The 25,166-nt window shown below is 52.5% G+C and overlaps 2 protein-coding genes across 2 annotated transcripts; both read left to right on the top strand.

Moving 5' to 3' along the window:
- Positions 1–4,981: 4,981 nt before the first annotated feature.
- On the top strand, positions 4,982–8,466 carry LOC146763951 (uncharacterized). Its single transcript, XM_085565749.1, has 4 exons — positions 4,982–5,048; positions 5,996–6,073; positions 6,361–6,406; positions 7,250–8,466. Exon 4 carries the CDS (start codon positions 7,264–7,266, stop codon positions 7,846–7,848), a length of 585 nt encoding a protein of 194 aa, XP_085421875.1. The 5' UTR covers positions 4,982–5,048; positions 5,996–6,073; positions 6,361–6,406; positions 7,250–7,263; the 3' UTR covers positions 7,849–8,466.
- A 14,149-nt stretch (positions 8,467–22,615) lies between these two features.
- LOC144248541 (olfactory receptor 14J1-like) lies at positions 22,616–24,493 on the top strand. The gene has a single exon (XM_077790651.2). It carries the CDS (start codon positions 23,320–23,322, stop codon positions 24,250–24,252), a length of 933 nt encoding a protein of 310 aa, XP_077646777.1. The 5' UTR covers positions 22,616–23,319; the 3' UTR covers positions 24,253–24,493.
- The last annotated feature ends 673 nt before the right edge of the window (positions 24,494–25,166 follow it).

Here is a 25,166-nt window from a genome sequence, read left to right as displayed (position 1 = left end):
AGCTTGAAGGCATTTGAGGTGTTTTGGGGCAGGTTAAGGGTATTGTGGTGCAGCTTTGAGGAATTTTGGGGTGGTTTGGAGGGATTTCAGGACATTCCTCTGAGATTACAGGGTGGTTTGGAGGGATTTGGAGTGTTTGGGGGCAGATTTTGGTTATTTAGGGGCGGGTTTGAGGCGATTTTTTAGGGGTATTTCAGGCCAGTTTTTTTGGGGTTTGGGGTTATTTTGGTGGGGTTTGGGGTGTTTTGGGTCACTTTTGGGGAAGGAGATCTCCATGGCTGGCTCTGGGTGATGCTGGAGCCCTGCAGGGCCTCGCGGGTGGCGCCCGCCTGCACCTCGGTGTCCAACTGCAGCGAGGTGATGTCGCAGCGCCCGGGCACCAGCGCAGCTCCTGGAACCCCGGGAACCTGGGATGGGAACGGGGCCAGGAGAGCCCGGAACACCCGGGAGCCGTCCCCAGACACCCAGGAACCTTCCCCAGACACCCGGGAATGTTCCCCAGACACCTGGGAATGTTCCCCAGACACCTGGGAACCTTCCTCAGACACCTGGGAATGTTCCCCAAAAACCCAGGAACATTCCTCCAGAAATCTCGGAATGTTCCCCCAGACAACCGGGAACCTTCCCCCAGAAACCCAGAAAACCTGGGAATGTTCCCCCAAATCCAGAAATACTTAAAAAAAAAAAAAAATCCTGAAATATTCTCCCAGAAATCCAGAAATTTAGACATTTTCCCCAAAGAAATCCAGAAATGATTCTCCAAAAAATCCTGGAACATTCCCAAAAAACTAGGAACTTCCTCCAAAAAATCCAGAAATACTCCCCCCAAAAAATCCAAACCCAAACCCGTTCCCCATCCAGACACATTCCAAAAAAACCCATAGAAACATTCCCAAAAATCCAGAAATTTCCCCTCAAAAAAATCCAGAAATCCCTCCCCAAAAAAACTAGAAACTCCCCCCCAAAAAATTCAGAAATTCCCTCCTAAAAAAATCCAGAAATTCGCCAGAACTTTCCCATAAAAAAAACAAGACATTTCCTCTATAAGAAGTCCAGTATTTCCTCCATCTCAAAGCCTGGTATTTTCCCCCCAAAATCCAGAAATTTTCCCCTAAAATCCCAGACATTCCGCCCCAAAATCCCAATATTGTCCCAAAAAAAATCCAGCTCCAAGCCCCCCTCAGCCTCTCAACCCCCAAGCCCCAAAACCCCGCAGTGCCCCAAAGCCCGGCCGGAATGCCCGGAATGCCGGGATTGCCCCAGATCTCCCTGGCTGAGGAGCACGGGGAGCATCAGCTCCTGGGGCTGCTCAGGGAGCTGGGGCAGGAGCAGGATGTGCTTCGGGGCTTTACCACAGCTGGGGGAAACGGGAGACAAACCCCAAAATCTGCCCCAAAGCTGCGCCAGCCAAGCCCAAAATCTGCCCAAAGTCACTCTGGATAGACACCAAAAAATCTGCCACAAATCCAGAGAAAACCCCCCCCCCAAAAAAAAAACCCAAAACAAGCAAACAAACAAACAAAACCCAAAGAAACAACAACAACAACAACAAAAAGCACAAAAATCTCCCCAAAATTTAAAAAAACACCACAAAGCTCTCACCAAAATCCAATAAAAATAAAAAAAAAACACCAAAAATTTGCCCAAAATCCCCAAAAAAATCTCCGTATAAAATCCCCCCAAAAACTCACCAAAATCCAATAAAAATTTCCTCAAATTCCTCACAGAAAATCCCACCAAAAAATACCATCAAATTCCCACAAAAAATTCCACCCATAGAATCCTTAAAATCCCACAAAATCCACCCAAAATCCCAGGGAAATCCCCACAAAAATTCCATCCAAAAGTCCACAAATTCAGCCCAAAGCCCACAGAAATCCCTCAAAATCCCCATAAAAATCGCGCCCAAAATCCCCCTAAATGCCACAGAAAAATCCCTCAATGCCACCCACTAAATCCCCATGAAAATCCCACAGAATCCATGAGAAAAACCTGCACAAAAATCCCCCCAAAATCCCCAAATCACACAAAATCCACAAAAAAAATCCCTCCAAATTACTCAAAATATTCCACAAGAATTTCTCCAGAAAGCCCCGCAATCCCACAAAATCCACCCCAAATCCACTCAAAAAATCCGCACCAAAATCCCACCAAAACCCTCTCAAATTCTCCAAAAATTGCCCCCAATTCCCTTCACATCCCACCCAAAGTCCGAGGAAATCCACCCAAAAAATCCCCACGAAAACTTCCCTCAAAATCCCAGCCAAACCTCACAGAAGCACCCCAAGAATCCCGCAGAGATCGCTGCGAGTGCCCGAATCGCCCGGAACAATCCCCGAGCCATCCCCGCCCGGCCCCGCGCTCCGGCCCCGCTCTCTGTGGGGCCGGGGCCTCTCCCCCCTTGGCTCTGCGCTGGTCCCGTTCGCGCTCCGCTCCCGCTCCCGCCCCACCAGCGCTCCCTGCCCTGGGCCGCGCTGGCCGAGCCCGGCGGGGCGCGCTGGATCCGCTGGGACGGCGCATCCCGGCCCCGGCCCCGGCCCCGCGGGGCTCCCGGGGCAGCTCCGGCCGGGATCCGGCACTGCCGCGGGGCTTTGGGCTTTCCCGGCGCTGCCCGGCGGCTCCCGGGGATCTGCGGCTTCCCCGGGATCCGGGGAGCTTCCAGAGGGGACCTGGGCTGGTTCCGGGGGGATTTGGGATCACTCCGGGGGGAGCTGGGGACGGCTCGGGGGGTTTGGGGTTGTTACCGAGGATTTTGGGGGAATCTGGGAGAGGTTCCAGAGGGGATTTGGGGCTTTCTGAGGGGTTCAGGGGAATTCAGAGGGGATCTGGGGAGGATTTGGGGCTGAGGGGTTTTTGGCAGGAATTCTGAGGGAATCCAAGAAGGATTTTGGGGTTTTCCAAGGGATTTTCAGGTGTTCTGAGGGATTTGGGGAGGTTCCAGACAGGATTTGGGGCAGTTCCAAGAGCAATCAGGGGCGTTTGTGAGGGATTTTGGCAAGTCCTAGAAGGAATTTGGGGAATTTCAGCAGGATTTTGGGGGAATTTAAGAGGAATTTGGGAGGTTCCAACAGGGATTTGGGGTCATTTCCAGGGGATTGGGGGTGGATTTCTGGCTGGATTTCCCGTTCTTCCCCGGATTTCAGGCTTTTCCCCAGAATTTCCTGTTTTTCCAAGAATCTGTAGACTGGTGCCTGGATTTGGGTCTCATTGTGGGGTAGAAGGGGAAGGTTTGGAAGATTCAGGATGAATTCTGAGGGTTCCTGGCTGGATTTGGGTATTTATTGAAGGATTTTGGGTGGGTTTCAGATTGACTCTGGCACTTTTTTCCCAGAATTTCAGGATTGCTCTCAAAAGCTTGGTATTTTCCCCATGCTCTCACCATGGGTTTGTCCCAGAAGGGAAAGCTTTGGGGGGTTCTAGCACGCATTTTATGGATATTTGAGGCTGGATTTGGGCATTTTCCCAATGATTTGGGGGCTTTTTCCAGAATTTCAGGATTTCTCTCAAAATTCCAGGATTTCTCCTCCAACTTCTCCCTCACTATGGGCTTGTCATAGAAGGGGAACCATTGGAGTGTTCCTGGTTGAATTTTTGGGATATTTGAGGCTGCATTTTGGAGTTTTTGTTCCCCATGAAATCAGGATTTTTTCCCAGAATTTCAGGATTTTTTTTCCCAAAATTTGGGGATTTTTCTGCAGCATTTCTGTCTCACCATGGGCTTGTCATAGAAGGGGAAGCTTTGGGGTGTTCAGGGTGAATTTGAAGGGATTCCAAGTTGGACTTTGGGGATATCTGAGGCCAGAGTTTGGCGGTTTTTCCCCAGCATTCCAGTTCTTTCCCCAGTGTCAGAACTCCCCCAGTCTCTGTCTCACCACGGGGTTGCCGCAGGAGGGGAAGCCCTGCAGGGAGCGCAGGGCGTTGGTGGCGCTGCTCATCTCCCTGAAGGTGAGGAAGGCCTGGCCCCGCAGGCCGAGACTGCGCCGCACCAAAATGTCCAAAATCTGCCCAAACCGCGAGGAAACGGCGCAGAGGGACTTCTCCAGCTCTGGGACACCCAGGGGACAGCCTGAGCCCCTGGGGACACCCAGGGACACTCTCAGAGCCCCCAGGACCCCCCAGCCCCCCGTCCTCCTTGATCTCCTGGCTCAGCTGCTGATGGAGATGCTGGGCTGGGGCCGGGGGTCCTGCACCGCCAGGGCCGGGACCCCTCTGTGGGGACAGGGGGGCTTCAGGGGGCGTCTGGGGCTGCGACCCCTTCACCCCCTGGCACCCCTTTAGGTGCCCCCAGAGCCCCAAATCCACCCAGACCCACCTAAACCCCCCAGGTACCCTCAGACCCGCCCCACTTTACCCCAAAATTGACCCCAGAACCACCTAAGACCCCCCAAATCCCATCAGGCTGCCACAAATCCCCCTCAGACCCCTCAATTCCCCCACAAACCCTATAAAATCCCCTCAGATTCCCCCAAATTCCCCCACACCACCCTCAGAACCCCCAGATTCCCTCAGAATTCCCAGTTTCTCTCACAACACCCCCAAAATCACCTCGGACCCTCCCAATTCTCCTCAGATCCCCCTAAACCCACCTGAGAATGCTCCAGACCCTCTCAAACTCCACCCAAAGCTCCCTAAACCCCCTCAGACCCACCAAAGCCCCCTCAGACCCCCGCATTGCCCCCAAACCCACCGCACACCCCCTATTTCCCGTCAAACTCCCCAAAATCCCCAATTTCTCCCCAGACTCGCCCCAAACCCCCCCAGCTCTCCCGGCCCCGCCTCAGCTCCTCCTCAGCCCCGCTCCCCTCACAGTTTCCCGCCTCCGCCGTGCTCAGGGCTCCCCAGCCAATAGCGGCGCGCCCCGTGCCGAAACAACCAATCAGCGCGCGGCTCCCCTCAGAAGCGCCCGCCTCCCCGCGCCGCGGCAGCCAATCAGAGGGAGCCGGGAGCGGGCTCGGGCGGGCCCTGCGGGCGGCGCTGCCAGAGCGGGGGAGGTGCTGGGAGAGGCCGGAGCTGCGGGAGCGGCTGGGGCGGCGCTGCTGGGGAGGGGGGTCCGCACAGTGGCTGGGGCTGGGGGCTAGGGGAGCTGGGGAGGGGCTGGGGGCATCGGGGCCTTTGGGGAGGGATCCGGGGGAGTTTTGGAAGGAGCTGGGGGTGCTTGAAGGATTCCTGGGCTGGGTTTTGGGAGGGGTCTGGGGGTCCTGTGTGGGGTTTTGGGAGGAGGATCCTGAAGGATCCTGGAGGTGTCAGGAAGGGTCTGGGGAGGGGTCTTGGGGCCTTGTGGGGGGACCTTGGGGGTGGGGATGGGTCCTGAGAGGGGTCTAGAGGGGGGTCTTGGGAGGGCCTGGGGGTATTGGAGGTTTTGGGGACGGGTCCTGGGGGGATCTGGGGAAGGGCCGGGTTGGGTTTGTGGAGGGGTCTGGAGGGTCCTGTAAGGGTCCTGGGTGGGCTCTTGGGAAGGGTCTGGGGGTGGTCTCAGGGACATCCTGGGCTGGGCCCGATTGGGGTCTGGGGGCTCTCAGGGTGGATTTTTGGCCCCTTTGGCTGATTTTAGGCTGGATCTGGTGGGGTTTAGGGTGGATTTCAGATCCCTTTGGATGGTTTTAGGCCCATGTGAGTGAATCTTAATCCTGTGTGGGTGATTTTAGGTCCCTATTTTTGGTGATTTTGGGCCCTTCTGAGTAGTTTTTTTGCTTCTTTGGGCAATTTTAGGTTGAACCAAGCCTTTTTAGGGTGATTTTTGGTCTTCTTGTGTTGGTTTCAGGCACATTTGGGTGATTTTAGGTACCTTTGGGTGATTTTAGGCCAAACCAGATAGTTTCAGGGTGGATTTTAGGCGTATTTGAGAGATTAAAGGGTGATTTTATGACATTTCTTTTGGGTTTTAAAACATTTGGTGTATTTGAGACCCCTTTGGTTACTTTTAACCCCATTTGGCTGATTTTTGGCCAAACCATGTGGATTTAGAGTGGATTTTGATGCTCTTGGTTGATTTTAGGACCATGGCAAGGACAGAGACTCAGACCCTGCAGACCCTGAGTGCAGTTCTGGCCTGGTTGAGGTGGATTCTCACCAGGTGATTGTTTGCAGGTGTGTTTGCTGTGCTATGCTGTGCTGCTCCTGGCAGGTCCTGGCAATGAGCGGCGTGCTCTGTACACTTACACCTACTGCACAATCCCCGCTCATCACAACAGGGTTAATGAGGGTCTGATTTCCCCACCTCTCGGCCAGATGCCGCTCGCTTTAACTTTGGTGATCCCCCACGGAAGATCCCTCATCTGCCTCACCACCACCGCCGCCAAGGATGGAGATTGAGGCCCCCTCCCATGGTCTGAGACTGAGACCCTTAAAATTCTTACACAGGGCGCTGGCCTGACCGAAGTGGGATGTCTGCCAAGTGTTCCCTCAGGTGTGATCACTGGACCAAGACTGGTTTTTCATGGCAACCAGACCTGAAACAATGGGTCCTGCTCGCTGCCAAGACTGGTTTGTCCAGTTCGGAACTGCACTGTCTGTGCTTGTTCTCAGCTTATTCTCCACTGTCCTGTACCTGCTCCCTCAACTTTAAAAGACCCCTGAGTTAACCAAAGATTTTGGGATTTTCCCTGACGTGACAAGACGGATCTGTTGGCTGGATCACAAGGATTTCGTCTCTCTGTTGGTAGCTATTTCCCCTGGCCCTCTTTCTCTGTCTCTCTATCATTTATCTCCTAACCCTGCTATTGCATCTGCTGAGGGCGTCAATAAAAGGTGCATTGGCTTTGACTGATACTGAAAGTCCCGCTGCAGTGTGTCCTTTGCACTCCGAGATGGGTAAAATGAAACATCAGGACCCCTGCTTGTATCAGTGTTTCGTGGCAGCCCAGCACCCTAAATGGGGAGAGCCAAGAGGGAGGAGCTTTTGGGATTGCTGGGACTCCCAGCAGCCTGGGGAGGGCAGGCAGCGAGGAGAAGGGGGACCCCCAATCCAAGTGTGACCCCAGCAGCTGGGACAGGGGGGAACCCTGAACACCAAAGGGGAGCAAGCAGGGATGGGAAACTCCTGGGAGGCTTTTTCAGGGCTGAATCTTGGTGTTTGGGAGGTTTTTATGGAGCCCAGGTGGCCAGGGACTTCTAGAGATGGATTTGGGCAGAGGGACCTTCAAAATCAATGTGCTCATCCCTTGTTTTCCCCAAAGCAGGATTTCCCATTCCCAGCCGCAGGGAAGCTGCAAGGAAGAGGAAGAGCCTCTCCTTGTCCTTTCTCCCGCAGAGCAGGAGCTGAGGATGGAGAGCATGGAGGACAAATCCCCATGGCAGAACCTGGTGGAAGAGGCCGTTTTGAGCAGCTCCACAGCGCAGGAACCCGACAGGGAGAAAACGTCCCAGAGATCCCGCATGAGGACGGGCTGCAAATGTAGATTTTGGGGATTTAAGGGGGAAAGACGCACCCTGGGCCAGGGAGGTGCCCAGAGATCGAACCAGAACTCCAAGCTGGGGTTCCCTGAGCAGCTCCATGATGGGGAGAAGCCCCACAAGTGCTTGGAGTGTGGGAAGAACTTCAGGATGAGGTCCGAGCAGATCAAGCACCAGAGGATCCGCACTGGGGAGAGGCCCTACGAGTGTGGGGAGTATGGGAAGGGCTTCAGCCACAGCTCCAACCTGATCAGGCACCAGAGGATGCACACTGGGGAACGGCCCTACAAGTGTTCCAAGTGTGGGAAGGGGTTTACGAGGAGATCCCATCTCCTCGTGCACTATCCGAGTCACACAGAAGAGAGACCCTTCTGCTGCCCTGACTATGGGAAGGGATTCAGGAACAACTCACACCTTGTCAGGCACCAGAGGACTCACACGGGAGAGGCCCTATGAGTGTGGGGGATGTGGGAAGAGCTTCATCCAGAGGTCCAACCTGATCGTTCACCAGAGGATCCACACTGGGGAGAGGCCCTATGAGTGTCCCCAGTGTGGGAAAAGATTCTCACAGAGCTCTCACCTGATACACCAACAGAGGCACCGGTAAGGGTAGCCCTGCAAGTGCCCCAAGTGTAAGAAGAGCTAAACTCCACCCCCCACTGGAGGACCCATATCGGGCACAGCCCTGGTGACCCACATTCCCTGTGATCCATGTTGGGAACACACCTGGCTGCTTCTCCTTTTGTGTCGACCTGCATTTTTTTCTGTTCTCAATCTCTCTGTGCTCCAAAAGGCAAGAGGGATCGATCTTTCATCTGAAAATCACTCACGTCCCACTGAAAACAACTGAATTTTAACCCACAGAGGCACAATCCCACTTCGAATTGTTTGTTCCCACCTCAAAAAAAGAACTTAATCCCTCACCAAATTCACTCAATTCCACAGCTGCCAGGGTGAGATGGGTTTGGGAGGAGATTGGGAGAAGTGGGATCCCAGTTTGGAGCAGTGAGATGGGGATTGTGTGGGGCTGGGTGGCTGGGATGTATTTGATAGCAAATAAAACTTTCAGACTTATTTGGGGTGCTTTTCCAAGAATGACGGACTGGAGAGGCAGCTTGGGCTTGAAGGAATGGGCTTGGCATGCAGACAGGGCTTCTTGGACCTTGGCGATGGTGTCTTGGGCTTCTGTCCCTTTAACTGCTTTATCTAAGTTTTTTCTGATGCACAGACCAGGATATCATCCATATAATGGTAAATGATTACATCTGGAAATAGGTTCCGAACAGAGGACAGGATCTGAGCAACATACCACTGGCATATAGTAGGTGAGACTTTTAGTCCCTGGGGAAGATACAACCAATGGTATCTTTTGAGTGGAGCCTCTCTGTTAAGAGAGGAAACGGAGAAAGCACTACTGTAGGATAGACCACGCTCGATGGTAGGCTTACTTGGTCCCACAACTTGTGCCCACATTGCTGTAGGGCTGAGAGGAAGCCGTTCCCTGTGATTCTTTGGGAGTAGAAAGGTTTGTGCGATCAGAATTCCTCGTGAAAGGAAAAATGGTGAGTCCGTGCAGCACAGCTGGAACGAGATTTCTTGTCCTGGGTGCACTGTTTGTACTTCTGGAACAACAAAGATTTCCTCTGGGCCATGGAGAGTGTCCCCTATAACTAAAATGTCAAAAGAACCACCTTTTGGCCCATGCTTGCCTGTGGGAACATGATAAACATTCTTATTATTAAAGTCAATGGACAAAGCAGTTACCAACTGGTGCCATGTTCCCATCTGTATCGCTCCATGGGTTGGATCCTCTCCGTGTGTCCTGGGATCTCCTGGGATGCTGCGTGGCTGGATCTGGGTGGCTTTTGATTTGTTGTCTTTGCGCAGGGCCTGGCCATACTCTGCTGGGAGTTTCTCGAACGCTGCTGGTAGCGCTGCTGGTTCTGGGGTCTCTCATAGGTGTTACGGGGATTTTGGGTAAGTGATCTGTCTTGACAGTCCTTTATAAAATGTCCAAATTCCCCACAGTGATAGCAGCAGGCCTGGTCTTTGGAAGTTACTGCTGCCACTGCAGCAGAAACTCCTTCTGCAATGCCCTTAGCAACAGCTTGGGCCACTGTGTTTTCAGTGGACAAATGACATGTACAACTTTCCACCATTTGCTCTCTGGTGGGTTCTGTATCCAAGGGTAGGGCCTCAGAATTGTTCTACATTGTTCATTTGCATTTGATAAGGCAAGTTTGCACAACAGTTCTTTTCTTGCCTCTGTGCTCTCTATCTGTTTTTCCAGAGCATCTTTTATTCTGTCTACAAACTTGATAAAGCTTTCATGTACTCCTTGTTTAATATTAGAGAAGTGTTGGGCAGGAATAGAATCACCTGGGGTAAGGAGCAAGGAGGTTTTGGTGCAATAGCCAAGTCTTGTAGTGCTCCTGAGGTAAGGTGTTAGCTTGGTCAGAGGGTTTCTGTAAATCCCCTTCTCCAGCCAGCTGTTTGACTATAAAATCTGGCCTATTTGCATCTTGACATAAGTGGCCGATAAAGTTTTAAATTGTCTTTTCCAATGCCTTTCCCATAGCATATATTCTGCCGGGGAAAGAAGGCAGTGGGCAATGTTTTTAGCATTGTGAGGTACCAAAACATGTGCTGAAAAGAGAGCTTACAGGAAATCTCTAAAAATATGTGAACTTCTCCCATGTTCTTTGGCTATATTTCATAGTTGTACCAGTTCTTTATTTGTGTTAGGTTCCCACATGTTCCAGTGGTCCCCCCTCTCTTCCCCTTTATATAAATTGCTGGGAAGGCAGAAATTCTCTGAGCTAGTTCCCAATCCCCTGCCCGAGTCACTTCCATTTTGATTAGAGCCCATGGATCAATGTCCTCTGTGTCAGAATCGGACTCACTGTGCTCAGAAGAGGAGTGAGAGTGAGCAGGAGGTGCACTACGCTTTTTTGGGCGTGTTGGAGCGGGAGCTTGCAGGGGTGTGGGGGCTGGACAGAGTGCGAGGGGGCAGCTGGCTGGGCTTGGCTAGAGGGAGGCAGCAGTGGAGCGGCGATGGCAGCGCCGCTGTGGCACAGCCTGCGCAGGGCTGAGGTGCGTGGGGAAGCGGGGTGCCCCCGTGGGGGTCTCGGAGGTGCCGTTCGGGGGGCGCTGAGGGTGGGTGGGTGGGTGCAGCGCTTGGGGATGAGGGCACGGGAGGAGCGGGGCAGAGGAGGCGGTGGGGCTGGGGAAGCTGCTGCCATCCCGGCGGGGCTGCGGCGGGCAGGCAGGCAGGGATGGGAGCGGGCTGGGGAGAGCCGCAGCAGGGCCGGGAGTCACGGCTGCAGGGCTGGGGCAGTCACGGTGGCTGCGCGGAGGTTTTGGAGTGAGGCAGGGCGTTCCCGATGGAAACCGACGCAGTTACAGCCGAGCACTGAGCGGGGCACGGGGCGCGCAGCGCGCCGCGTGTTGCGGGACCGGGGAGCGGAATCCGCTCCTGCCGCGGCCGAGGGGGAGCCGGGGGATGGGTGGGCTCCACGGACCCCGCGGGTGGGTGGGGTGGGACAATTTCCGTGTTCCCTGTCCCGGGGACTGAGAGAGGAATGTTATCTGGCAAATTAGCATTTGAAGGGACAGTGTCTGTTGAGAAAGAGAAGGGTGGAATTTCCTCAGCAGGGGGAAGCTGCAGAGAAGTTGTCTTTTCCACTGTTTAGTAATTGAGTGAAATAGAGGTAGAAACTCAGTTAAAGAAGAGTTTTCATTAGTTTGGAAAGTGTATATTCTTGGCCCTACTGTGTCCCAAAAAGAATCTAAGCCGGTAGTGTGTGTTAATATCTGGAAACTGGAAATAATATATTCTATAAATTTTTTTAAGTTGGTTTTTGAAACATTTCCTCTAGAGAAAGAAAAGCTGTTAGCAGATAGGATTTCTAGGATTTGTAAATATAAGTCTCTCTCATCCTGGGATCGTTTCAATCTGCTAAATTTTCATCCCATTGCAGTATCATTCCCTTAGCCCCTCCAGCAGGAAAAAAAAAAGAAAAAAAAAAAGAAAAAAAGGAAAAAAAAGCAAAAATGGACCCAAGATAAAAGCACGCCAAAAGGCCGTTTAAAACTCACACTTCTTCAGCCAAATGTGGCTCAAAAGGACTGCTGGGTGGGTGGTCTGCCGTCCAACTCCTGAGGACTTCGTCCCAGATGGCGATGTGCAGGTTCATCGGACTTCTATAACGGAGGAGTTACCTTCAAGTGGTCATAGCTGGCCGAAGCAGTGACAATTCAAGAGGAATGCTGCTCTCAGGGGTGCCAGGATGCCAGTACTGAGTTAGGGTGGCCACGTAATGCAGCCTGGGCTCCCAGGGGTCCGTCCAACCCCAGCTGCCGCTGCCATGGGTGTCTGGGTAGCACTGGGCTGATAGGCACAGTCTGTCCAGGTCCCTCAGGCAGGCTCCCAGCCACAGGCAACTCAGCGAGCACCTCTGGAGTGCTTTCAGCTCTGTGAGTTCAGCTCTTAGTGATTTCACTGTGTGCTTGCAAGTGCCTCTGGCAGACACACAGGGATAGAGAGAAAGAAAGGCTGTATGCGGTTCCACAGCAGTGTCCTTTAATTTCAGCTCCTCTGAAGGGATGCAGTGACAGTTCTTCTGCCAAACTGGACAGAAATTGGGATTTATATAAGGTACTGGGGTGTTGGAGATTGTCCAATAGCCAGGGTTGAGAGAATACGACTGATAGCTTTACAGAGAGATAACAAGGGTACAAATGCAGAAGAGGGGCTTCTTTGGTCCAATCACCGTGACTTAGGCATTTCTTATCTTAGGTGAGTGACCGCCAGGGAGGCCTTACAGGGCCTCTGACTGCTACAGTGGCTCTACAGAACTTCATGGAACCAAGGGGCCATGGTGACACTGTGCTGCCTCATGGAATCAAGGAGACCATTGTCAACTTGGGGGCCCCAAGGAACCAAGGGTCCATGGTGACCTTGTGCAGCCGCAGTGTCACAGAGGAGCTGTTGTGACACAGCGAGGGCACACGGAGCCGAGGGGCCATTGTGACACATCAGGGCTCTGTGGAACCACGAAGCCATTGTGACATTGAAAGGCCTCATGGAAGCACGGGGCCATTGTGACACTGCAGAAGCACGGGGAACATTGTGACCCTCCAGGACCTCATGGAACTGAGGAGACCATTGTGACACTGTGGGGTCCCATGAAACCAAGGGAACATGGAACAGGTCTGGCTGGCTGGGCCTCCTGGAGAACACTTGACAGGTCCGGCTGACTTTGGCATATCGAGGGCTGCTTCTCATCTGCCCCTGAAGCCCTAGGGCTCTGGGCTTTCCTTCCTATGGGAGAGAACTCTCCTTCTCCTGCAGGGCCCTATGGCCAAAATTTGGATTCCTCCTCCAAAACCCTGTACATCCAAGGATTGTTTCCAGATGAAATCTGCCAGGAGAGACAGGTCTGGCTGCCCTTGGCCTCTTGTGAGCTGCCTCACATCTGCATTTGAAACACTGGGTCTTGGTGCTTTCCTTCTTATTAACAAAATTGCCCTTCTTCTCAAGGTGTCTGTGGTCAAAATTAAGATTCCTCCTCCCAAATTCTGTGTATCCAAGAATTCCTCCATGACAAAAGCTGCCAGGAAGAACAGGTCTGTTTGGCTGAGCCTCACAGGAGCCACCTCTTTCTTCTTCTGCCTTTGAATCACTTGGGCTCTGTGCTTTCCTTCCTGTGGAAAAGAACCGTCCTTCTTGTCTATGCAGAAATGGCCAAAATTGCGGTTCCACCTCCCAGAGTCCCTATATCCAAGGGTTGCTTTCAGACAAAAGCTACCAGGACAAAGGGGTCTGGCTGGCCTAGACCTCTGGTGGGAGCCTTTCATCTGCTCTTGAAACACCGCTGTTCTGTGCTTTCCTACCTTTGGAAAAAACCCCATCATTCTACTCTGGATGTCCATTTCTGAAATTGGGATTCCACTTCTAAAGTCCCCTATATCCAAGGGTTGCTCCCAGACAAAATCTGCCAGTACCATCAAGTCTGGCTGGCTGTCATGGTTTGACACTGGCACAATGCCAGTGCCCCCATGAAAATGTGATCCCTCCCTTGAATGCTGTGAAGTGGAATCTAGAATAGAGCAAAGCAGGCCCAAGCTTAATAACAGGAAAAAAAACTTTATTAAACTACTACTACTAAAGAAAAGAGAAAACTAAAGAAGGGAAAAAAAAAAAAACCACACAAAGATCAAATGAAAACCTTGCAAAACATTCCTCCCCCCACCACCCAACTCCAACAAACCACAGTGAGACACAATCTGGACCCCAATCAGGTTTCCACCCTCCAAACAACCGATACTCAGTCCATCGAGGGAACAGAGTCTCTCCTGTGCCACAGACCCCCTCCAAGAAACACAGCTCCACATCCTGTGTTTCCATGTCACACATGGCACCGCCCGGAGAAAAAGTTTGCCATGGTGACCCTTCTCCTTTCCATGCACAGTGCTCTCACCACTAAATGCATGGATGGACAGACTGCTTTTAGGATTTTTCCTTTCAAGGATGCTCTGCCAAGAGGGGAGAAAACAACAGTTCAGTTTTTTTATTGTTTGGGACCACAGTCCCCCCCATTTTCCCCTGGGGCTGAGGGCTCAAAAACAGAGATCTTCTTCTCTTCTCTTCTCTTTCCTTTCCAGGGCAGGGGGGTGCCACCACAAACCCCCTAACCTTTTCTCGGTTCACTCCAATTTTGTCTTTTTCCCAGCTGAAGCAGGTCTCTTGACTCACTGGCATCCTCCCAAAACACAGTCCCTCTTGAAGGAGAAGATTGGTTCAGGTTGTGGCTAACACAGAAAAGTCCAGCCAAAAGCCACTCCTTGTCCTCCTCCCCTCTAGAATTCCTCCTTCCAACATCCCAGGGTCCAAGGTGTCCCTCTTCCTCTCTTTCAAACCAAGGAGGGGAAAGGAAAATTCACAAAGCTTTCATTTCTCAAGAAAGGGTTAAAAGTCCGAACTCCCAGGGATGGCTCGATGCCCGGACATCCAGCAACTCCCACACAACTGGGCACCTTGCCGCTCCCCCCGCTCCTCCTTCCTCGCCGTGGAATTGCTGACAGGACAGGACTGCCGCTGTCTCTTTCTCTCTCCCCCTCGGGAGAGAAACCGGGGGGGGGGAATGGAGACATCCCAGATTTCTTCCACCCTTCCATCTGCAGGGGCCAGCCCGGTTCCAGTCCTTCCACCACCTTTGGGGCTTACCTTTCAGGCCATGGGGCTTCCCCTCCCCCACCCAGCTTGTGGCTGGGCAGGGGAGGTTTGCACTGCACGCTGACCAGAACCAAAAAGAGCGAGTTCCCCTGGGAATTCTGCTTTCAACCCCTCTGTGTTCTCAGAGGCGTGTCTACTTTCAATTGGTCAATATCTAAATTGACCTCTTCCTTCCGGAAAAAATTCTCTTTCCTTGTCAAACCACGACACTGGCCTTGGCCTCTGGTGGCTGCCCCTGCCACACTGGGGCTCGGTCCTTTCCTTCCCGTGGAGATCACTGTGACACTGTGGGCACCTCATGGATCCAAGGGGATCATTGTGGCACCACTGGAGCCCATGGAACCAAGGGGCCATGGTGACACCACGGGGCTTCATGGAGCCAGAGACCATTATGACTCTGTGGGGCCTGATGGAACCATGGGACCATTGGGACCCTTCAGGGCCTCGTGTCACCAAGGGGGCATTTTGACACCTCAGGGCCTCCTGGAAGCAAGGGACCATTGGGACAATGTAGGGCCCCATGGAACCAAGCCCTGTCTAGCTTGGCCTCCCAGGGGCCACCTGACAGGTCTGTCTGATGTTGGAATGCCAAGGGCTGCCTCTCATCAGCTCTGGGAGTACTGGGGCTTTCCTTGCTATGGAAAAGAACTGTCCCTCATTTCAGATGCCCATTGCCAAAACTTACACTCTCCCTAAAAAATTTCCTATATGCAAGGATATCTTGCAGAAAAAAACCTGACAGCTGTGGCTGCCCTTGTCCTCTGGTGGCCACCTCTCATCCACCCAGGGAAACACAAGGGCTCTGTTCCTTCCTTCCTGTAGAAAAGAAAGTGGCCTTCATGTCTAGGCACAATGGCCCAAATTAGAATTCGGCCTCCCAAATTCCGTATATCCAAGGATTGCTCCCAGACAAAAGCAGACAGGACAGACTGTGGGAAGATTATGCTCCTGGACGGTGGGGGTGTAGGGAGGCAGAGATCTCTGAAGCTTGCTCTTGGGGGGAGAGGTTTATTGGAGAATTCAGGAATGCCCAAGCCTCGTGCTCTCAGGTGTAGCACGTGGGTGGGCTTAGGAGGACGGGGGAGGGGAGAGAGAAACGGAGGGTTTAGGAGAGGGGAAGCCCCAGAGGGGGAGGAAGTCCAAGAGAGGAGGAGGGAGGAAAGCCAAGAGAGGGAGGAAATCCAAGAGGCCGCATGGCCGCTCGGAGCCCCCTTTTCAGGGGCTCCTAGGTGGGCTGGGACAAGGCATGGGCCAATGGGGTTACAGACTCCGATGCTTCAGGGGCAGGTACAGGGGTGTGGGATGAGCCACAATCTTTTGCGGGGTGGGATGGAACAGTCCATTTCACTCCATGATTCATCCAAGGGTAGAAGTGACATTCGGCTAGCTAAGATAACAATCATATCTATCTATCCTCTGCAACAACAGACAGGTCAGGCTGGCTCTGTCCTCTGGTGATTTTGTTAGACTATAAGCTGAATGTTTTCATTTGAAAACACCTTGGAGAGGGCCCAGAGATCTTCCAAGGAGGCCTTTGGAGGCCTCGGGCACATGACCACTACATATGGAAAAAGGAGCTCTGTGCTCTGTGCTGCTGTGGTGGTTTTGCATCACAGAAGTGAAGTCCTGAGAGAAGCTGCTAGCAGTTTCCTCTGTGTCTGACAAAAACCAATCAGTAATTAGCTTTGAGAGCGACAATCTGCTAAAGCACTAAGGAAGCTGCAGACGCCTCTGTGCAGACACAAGTTAGAGATGAGAAAGCCTGGCTGGGTCTCTCTCCCTTCTGGCCCCACAGAGGTGCCGAGGCCGGCCCAGCCCCTTCTCGGCCGTGGGGCCGGGCGGCTCCTGCCGTGGGGCCGGGCCCCTTCCCAGGGAGCCGCCAGGCGCCATCGGCTGCCGGGCAGGGCAGGGGAGGCCGCGGGGCCGAGGCCGGGCCGTGGCTGCGGGTGCTGACATCTGGCCCTGCCGAGCCCTGCCCCGCCGCCAGCCCGAGCCCGGCCAGGATCCGCCAGGCCCCAGGAGCAGCCCCGGGCCGGACCAGCTCGGCCAAGGCTCTGCCGCCCTTGGGCTTCACCCGCAGCCAGCGGGCAGGGCAGGAGAAGCCATCGGCCCCGGCCGTGCTGCTGCTGGGCTCTGGCCTGGCTGCTGAGATCCTGGCCCTGCCCCAGCGCGGCCCAGCCTGACACAGCCCCAGCGCAGCCGCTGCAGAAACCTCCATGGGAAAACAGCTCCGGCCGCAAGCACCAAGCCCGGCCGGGCTCTGTAAGAGGCCGTCTGAAGACCCTCACTCATTTGCCTGCCGATTGCCACGAGCAGGATTTCCCTTCCCCCTCTGCAGTTCCGGCTTGGAGAAGGCAACAGTGCAGGTGTAGCCGCTGTACCGTTACGTGCTGTTCCCAACGAGGACCGGCAAGAACTTGGCAAGGAGTTGGCAAGGACTTGGCGAAGACCCAGCGTGGACCCAGCACAGAGCGGCCTACTGCAATTCCTGCTTCACTCTCCATCTTTAAGCCAAATGAACTGTTGGGGTGACTCTGGTGGTCTCTCACTGAAGACCCCTCATCTGCCTCACTACCACCATGACAGATGGAGATCAAGAACCCTCTCCCCAAGGACTGAGACTGAGACTCCTACCACAAACAGTGGGCGAAGGGAGAGAATGACCTGACCTGTTCTTCTCCAGTAACTTCAATGGACTTATCCCTTATTGTGTTTGTTCAGCCTAGATGATGTTCTGTAAATACACTTGTTCCCCCACAGCAATTTCAATAGACTCTCATTGTTCTGCCTGCTCCCCCCCTTTTCCCTCTGTGGACTATAACTGGACCCCTGGGATAGGTAGAACTTTGGAGACTCTCCCCAACACAACAAGACGGATCCACATCGTCCGGACCAGTGAGGACTCCGCCTGTGTTGGTAGCTATTCCCATCCCCCCTTCTCTCTCTCTCTCTATCCTTTTATTTCTTTTCTGAACCCACTATCGCATTTATTGTTTTGGCCCTTAATAAAGGTGCATTTGTTGTGATTAAACTGCTGATTGTCTTTTGCACTTTGGGATCGGCTAACGAACCATCACGACACCCCGCTATAAGCGGATCGTGACATTAAAATTGGCGTCACGGACAGGATTTCTGTCTAGGCAGAAGGGTGCAGGTTCTGTGTAGTCTGTAACAGGGGAAGGACGTTTCTTGCCAGCCGCACCTAGCCTGCCAGTACAAAAGACTGAGCATGGTCTGGAGAGCAAGGGGTAAGATTCAGATTTCCCACAGACTGCACATTGCCTAGGTGAAAAAGCACCCACACTGTCTTCAGAAATTGCAAAAGATCTCTTAGTGCAAAAGGCGGGACACTGTTGTGATTATGTGTGTGTTTGGACTGTCTGGGAAGGAAGAGACAACTTGAAGAAACTAAGCAGAGCCTCCCAGGCAGATTTTGTCTCTTCACCCACCCAGGGAAGTGAAGGGCGACACAGCGAAGTCTGTGTGCTTTGAGTAACTTACACTGTTGTTTTATGTGTGTGTTTGGACTGTCTGGGAAGGAAGAGACAACTTGAAGAAACTAAGCAGAGCCTCCCAGGCAGATTTTGTCTCTTCACCCACCCAGGGAAGTGAAGGGCGACACAGCGAAGTCTGTGTGCTTTAAGTAACTTAAGTTTGTACCTCCCTGCTGTGGTTTTGGTCCCTTCACAAAATGAGTAATAACCTTAACGATAAGGGTAAAGTTGAATTTTATGCTTTACTAACAATAATACAATGCCAAACCTTCTCCGGGAGGAGAAGAATGGGCACAAAGTAATTGGTTTATGTGTGTGTTTGGACTGTCTGGGAAGGAAGAGACAACTTGAAGAAACTAAGCAGAGCCTCCCAGGCAGATTTTGTCTCTTCACCCACCCAGGGAAGTGAAGGGCGACACAGCGAAGTCTGTGTGCTTTGAGTAACTTAAGTTTGTACCTCCCTGCTGTGGTTTTGGTCCCTTCACAAAATGAGTGATAAATACACTTGTTCCCCCACAGCAATTTCAATAGACTCTCATTGTTCTGCCTGCTCCCCCCCTTTTCCCTCTGTGGACTATAACTGGACCCCTGGGATAGGTAGAACTTTGGAGACTCTCCCCAACACAACAAGACGGATCCACATCGTCCGGACCAGTGAGGACTCCGCCTGTGTTGGTAGCTATTCCCATCCCCCCTTCTCTCTCTCTCTCTATCCTTTTATTTCTTTTCTGAACCCACTATCGCATTTATTGTTTTGGCCCTTAATAAAGGTGCATTTGTTGTGATTAAACTGCTGATTGTCTTTTGCACTTTGGGATCGGCTAACGAACCATCACGACACCCCGCTATAAGCGGATCGTGACAGGCTCACGGAACCATCTGCAGCCCCGGGAGATATTGACTCTGCCAGTGCTGCCATCCTCCCTCCCGTGAGAGAAAAGGACACAGGGCAGGCACACAGAGGAGCAGCATGAACACACTGAGGGCAGGGAAGGGGAAGTTGAGTCCCAGATGGGAGGGATGAGGAGATGCCTTGATCTTGGAGCTGGAATCCTCTGGAAAAGCTGTGGAGAAGGATGTCATTGATACATTAGACTCTCTTTTTGCCTATAATGCATTGAAAAGTATGGGGAGATGACTTGTTTCAGCAAAGGCCTCCATGCTAAATTAAGCAAATGTTGACATAGCTGTGATCCCATGAGAAGTTTGAACAGAGAAAAGGAGAAGACCCTGTGCCCTCATGGAGACCTCTGTTCTCAGAAATAAAGATGATTTCAGAAAGAGCTGAAGAGACCTGTTGCTCTTAAACAGCTCATCTCAAAACTAATACCCCATAACTTGGCCTGGCCCATAAGCACATCTGTGGGAAAAGGTGGGAAAAGATGGGAGGAAGTTCACGATTGCAGATTTCTCCAGGCAGCTGCAATTCATGGAAATGAAAAGCCATGAGAAAACTGTGTTCTTGTAGAGAAGTCTTCATAACATTAACAAGAAGAAATTCTCTCTAAGTGAAGTGAAGAAAGACTATTTTAGAGGTGGTAAACTGACTGAAAATTTTAGGTTTTGTCTCTTTACATTGTCAGGTTGTATGGAGAGAGGAAGTGTTCTGAAAGTTTTTTTCTATTTCTTATTACTCTTTCTTTAGTTATTGTCAATACAATTTTATTTATACCCTTTTAAAATTTTGAGCCTACTTTACCTTTCTCCTAATCCTATCTCACAGCAGGAAATGAGTAAGTATATTCTAGTGAGTGCACTGGTAATTAGCCAACACTGAATCCACCACACTAATTGAAGCATTGGCTGAGAAATCTCAAAATGGTGAACCAAAACCCCTACAAAAACTTCCTGATAAACTGCACGAGAGCAGAGAGAAATTGAGGCAGAGCCATGGTTTGTCAGGACTTGCTTGATCCTAATGAGCCCCGTGGTGCATTTGGAGCTGAGCCCTGGAACCTCAGGGCCTGAGAGGAGATTGCACAAACCTTTCCCAGAGTCAAAGTCAGAGGAAAACCCCAAAGTGGTTGGAGTCTAAAGCCTTAATGGGACCCACAAAGGTGCATCTATACCACAGGCTCTTCATGGAGTCCTTGGAGGAGAGAACTGGAGGCCAGGATGGCACAAAAACCTCTCAGAGACTGAAAATGGCACAAAGAACTCTCAATGTGGAAAGGAAAACTCAAAGTACCTTGCAAAAGTTAAGAATCTCAAAGTATTCATGAGCCCCACTGAGTGTAAGTACAAAGCTCTCAAGGGACTCATTAAAGCAGATAATTGGGGCCATGATTGCAAAAACCTCTCACAGAGTCTGTAGCAAAAGGGCAACACCAAGTACCTTAAAAGAACTGAAATACCTTGAAGCATTAATGGGCCCCACTGAGTGTTGTTACTGACAAAGCCTCTCCAGGGACTAATTACAGCAGAATATTGGAGGCCATGATTTCAGAAATCTTGCAGAAACTGCAAGGCCAAAGCAAAAGCCAAAGTCCTTTGAAAAACCTGCAGTCCCTGGGAGCATGAAGGAGCCCCCAGGGCCATTCCTGACCAAGGCTCCCCAGGGACTCCTTCCAGCAGATCCTTGAGGCCACTGGGATGTGGGCCGGGGGGGATGCTGACGGCAGGACCAGGGGGTGACAGTGCCCAGCCTGGCTGGGGCTGTGCCAGGAGGCCCCAGGGCCTCAGGACAAGGTGTCTCCTGACAGCCCTTGGTGGCACAGACTCTGCTGTGCCCCAGGGCACCAAGACTTGGCTTCTCTTTGTCCCCACCTGGCATCAGTGCCTCCATTTCTCTGCTCTGTCTGGGGCCTGGGGACACTTTCTCAGTTGTGTCCCTCATTGGGACCCATTAAAAATCATAGAAACTTTGGAGTTGGATTCTGACTTGGAGTTCTGGAAAGATTTCTGCATCTCCCTCTCAGGGCCTGATGTTCAGGGCTGAGCACAAAGCCCCAGAGGGTCATTAAAGTCCTTGTGCTGTGTCTGTGCTGCTGAGCTGGGCCGGGCTCCTGGCACAGAGGGTGAGCCTGGTAACCAAGCAGAGCTTCAAAAGCACATTTCTCTTGCTGAGCAGCTCTTCTCCCAGCCTAGCAGGGCTGGGGCACTGCCTGCAGCCAGCCCGGGCAAAGCACAGAGGCACAGAGAGCTTCAATCAGTCAGGGCTGGGAAGGGGCTGAGAAGAGCCTGGGGCAGAATCACTGCCAGCCCTTGGCACAGGAACCTCTGGCTGTAGGACAATGCAGCTGCAGCTCCTGGAGCCATTTCCTAAAGCTGGAACATCCCAATGCCCACAGACCCTGTGAGTGCATTCTCTGCTCATATCCTGTGCAGAGCAGCCAGGGGTGCCCAGGGCTGTCCTGCAGAGCAGGGTCCTGCAGCCCAGGGCGCTGTGCTGGGCCAGGGACTCTGCTGCCTGCCAGGGACAGCTCTCAGCCAGCCCTGGAGCTGCTCCCAGCGCTGGCCAGGAGCTGTGGGGGGAAGGAACCACCCTGAGCAGGGCAGGTGCTGCTGCTGAGAGGGGCTGGCTGGGGCAGGGCTGCTCCCAGCTCCAGACCAGCCTGGGTACAGCTCCGGAGGACACTTCCCAAAGAAGGTAAGCCTGGGATTGCTGTAAAGATCAGAGTTTTCCTGAGAGTGTTTTCAATTTCCGGCTTGGAGAAGGATGGGAAAGTTGGGGTGATGACAGAAAGTATTTTGCTTTGTATACATTTTTCATATATCCGTAGGTCTGTAAATTGGTGTGATAAAGTTATAAATCTATAATCCTTACATAACTCTATTAAACTCTTAATTAGCTCTATTAAACTACCAATTTGTACTTATGTAACTGTTATCCTTAGCTGTCTCTAGTATGTTTTCTACCTATCTCTTGGATTTTACTAGAATAAGTTGACTGTCTAAATATATTCCTCAAATACTGTATAGTCTTATTATGAGGAAGAAGGCCTACAAGAAGAGCATTTTAGGTTTTGACCAGAATGTGAGCAGTCACAACAAAAAGTGAAGGCAAAGAAGCCTTTAGACCTACTCCAATGGATTGAGCCAGGGTTATGTAACTGGGGCAACTGAATCTCCTATTGAATGTTCCTGTTAGATATCCTAATTAATTAACCTCAATGAATTGTTGAAATCAGGGGCTGGACGTGCCCCTGGGCTACCTGGAATCTTCCAATAAAGGTCTGGTTTTTACTGGTCTAACACTGTTGCAAGGATTCTTTTTATCTCTTTTGATTATAGACACCAGAGGGATAAGAGAAGCAGAACAGGAATCGTAATCCCAGAACCACAGAACATTCTCAGTTGAAAGGATCATCAAAGGAATGTTTGAACATGTACAGAGACTCCAGAACTGTGACTTTGGGTGGTCAGTGTCTCTGCCGGGAGCCTCCCAAAGGGCCTTCAGCCACTCCTCAGCCCTGGGCAGCAGCAGCATCACCTCTGCAGGGCCCAGCAGGGCTCTCCTGAGCTGCCCTTGCCCAGCTGCACACAGAGCCTGCCCCAGCCAGGGCCCTGCACACAGGCAGGTTTCTGTAGGGCCGGGCCGAGGCCACACAGGGTGGGATGGGCTCTGTGAGCACTGGCAGGGACAAGGCACCTCTCAGGAGGGGATGTCCAGGCCCAGGGAGATGCTCAGGGAAGCAGAGGGGGCTGAACAGAGCAGTGCTGGGGGAACAAGCCCATGCGGCCCCTCACCTGCCCTCAGCCACAGGGAATCCTTTGCCTCTCACATCTCTCAGTGTAAAAATCTGAGTGCAGCAGGAATGCTGGGGATTTCTGACCTCAGAGAGCCATGAATGATGTGTGGGTAGGAAAACAATTCCTTAAACCAGCTCCTGCCATTCGTTAGACCTGGGAGTGCAGATGCTAGCAAGCTTTTCTGCAGTAAGAGAAACTTCCATGAAAAATCCTGAATATCCAGCCTTGTCCCTCTGCCACATGGCCACAAACCAAGGGCAGGGGGGCAGGGATGGCTCCTCGAGGGCCCCCATGCACAGGCCTGGCTGCTCCTGGCACACTCAGCCAGCACAACCGGAGATCAGGGAGGGACCTGGGTGAAGGTTTTCCCAGAGCAGGAACGAGGGTGGGTGAGTCCCAGCAGGACAAGCTGCAGGGAATGGCCCAGGTTTGGCTCCAAGCAGCCTCTCCTGACTTGTCCCTGTCCTTTCTCCATGAACAGGTGCCCATGTGCAGCCAGAGCAAATGTCCAACAGCAGCTCCATCAGCCTCTTCCTCCTGCTGGCACTGGCAGACACGCGGCAGCTGCAGCTCCTGCACTTCTGCCTCTTCCTGGGCATCTCCCTGGCTGCCCTCCTGGGCAACGGCCTCATCATCAGCGCCGTAGCCTGCAGCCACCACCTGCACATGCCCATGTTCTTCTTCCTGCTCAACCTGGCCCTCAGCGACCTGGGCTCCATCTGCACCACTGTCCCCAAAGCCATGCACAATTCCCTCTGGGACACCACCACAATCTCCTACATAGGATGTGCTGCTCAGCTCTTTTTCCTTCTGATCTTCATCTCAGCAGAGTATTTCCTCCTGACCATCATGTGCTACGACCGCTACGTGTCCATCTGCAAACCCTTGCACTACGGGACCCTCCTGGGCAGCAGAGCTTGTGCCCACATGGCAGCAGCTGCCTGGGCCAGTGCCTTTCTCAATGCTCTGCTGCACACAGCCAATACATTTTCCCTGCCCCTGTGCCAGGGCAATGACCTGGACCAGTTCTTCTGTGAGGTTCCCCAGATCCTCAAGCTCTCCTGCTCCAAATCCTACCTCAGAGAACATTGGGTTCCTGTGGTTATTGTCAGTTTATCGTTGTGTTGTTTTCTGTTCATTGTTTTCTCCTATGTGCAGATCTTCAGGGCCGTGCTGAGGATCCCCTCAGAGCAGGGACGGCACAAAGCTTTTTCCACCTGCCTCCCTCAGCTGGCCGTGGTCTCTCTGTTCCTCAGCACTGCCACATTTGCCTACCTGAAGCCCCCCTCCATCTTCTCCCCATCCCTGGATCTGGCCCTGTCAGTTCTGTACTCGGTGGTGCCTCCAGCCCTGAACCCCCTCATCTACAGCCTGAGGAACCAGGAGCTCAAGGCTGCACTGTGGAGACTGATGACTGGATGCTTCCAGGGACATTAAACTCCTGGCCAATTTTTGCAAATCACTTGTAATAAAAGTCATCTTTGATACTTCTTGTTCTTTTCCATTTGGAGGTTCTTTTTCTTTGTTTTACATTTTAATGTTTTCCACAAAGAAATGTCATTGTTTGGGCCATTTCTCATTTTGTTCACCTCCACCTTCCCTGTGGCCACAGACTGTGTCAATTAGGGGCTGTGCTCTTGGCGGTTTTAAAGGAGCTAAATTATGTCCAATCAGAGTTTTCTGCAGATATGCCCCTTTTGTTGCCTCCTCTAGAGCTGCAGCAGCAATGTCTCTGTGCAGAGCAGGGGGCAGTTCTGTGCTGGCACAGCCGCTCTGGTCCTGCTGGCCACATCATTCCTGATCCAGGCCAGGAGCCATTGGCCTTCTTGGCCACCTGGGCACACAGCTGGCTCATGTCCAGCCTGCTGTCCATCAGTCCCTGCAGGTCCCTTTCTGCCTGGCTGCTGTCCAGCCACTCTGTCCCCAGCCTGTAGCACTGCAAGTGTTGTTGTGGCCAAAGTGCAGGACCTGGCACTTGGACTTGTTAAACCTCACTTTGTTGGGTTTGGGCCCTGGATCCAGCCTGTCCAGGGCCCTGTGCAGAGCCGTCCTGCCCTCCAGCAGATCCACACTCACATCCAGCTTGGTGTCATCTGCAAAATTGTCCTTGGTTCCATGGGGCGCCACAGTGTCACAATGTTCTCTTTGGTGCCGCAGTTTCACAGTGGCCCCTTGGTTCCATGGGGCCCCAGGGTGTCACAAAGGCCCCATGGTCACATGAGGTCCCACACTGTCACAGTGCTCTCTGTGCTTCCACAAGTCCCCTCAGTGTCACAATGGACTCCTTGTTTCCACGAGGCCACACAGTGTCACAACAGCGCTCCAGATTCCTTGAGGCCCCAGAGTGTCAC

The sequence above is a fragment of the Lonchura striata genome, chromosome 37 (genome assembly GCF_050655825.1).
Source record: "Lonchura striata isolate lonStrDom1 chromosome 37, ASM5065582v1, whole genome shotgun sequence".
NCBI lineage: Eukaryota > Metazoa > Chordata > Aves > Passeriformes > Estrildidae > Lonchura > Lonchura striata.
The sequence above is the reverse complement of the archived record's forward strand: the minus strand, read 5'-3'. Positions and strand labels throughout refer to the sequence as shown.

Bases quoted from the DNA above. Each gene is read 5' to 3' on its own strand.
- LOC144248541 (XM_077790651.2), top strand. From the start codon at position 23,320: ATGTCCAACAGCAGCTCCATCAGCCTCTTCCTCCTGCTGGCACTGGCA.
- LOC146763951 (XM_085565749.1), top strand. From the start codon at position 7,264: ATGGAGAGCATGGAGGACAAATCCCCATGGCAGAACCTGGTGGAAGAG.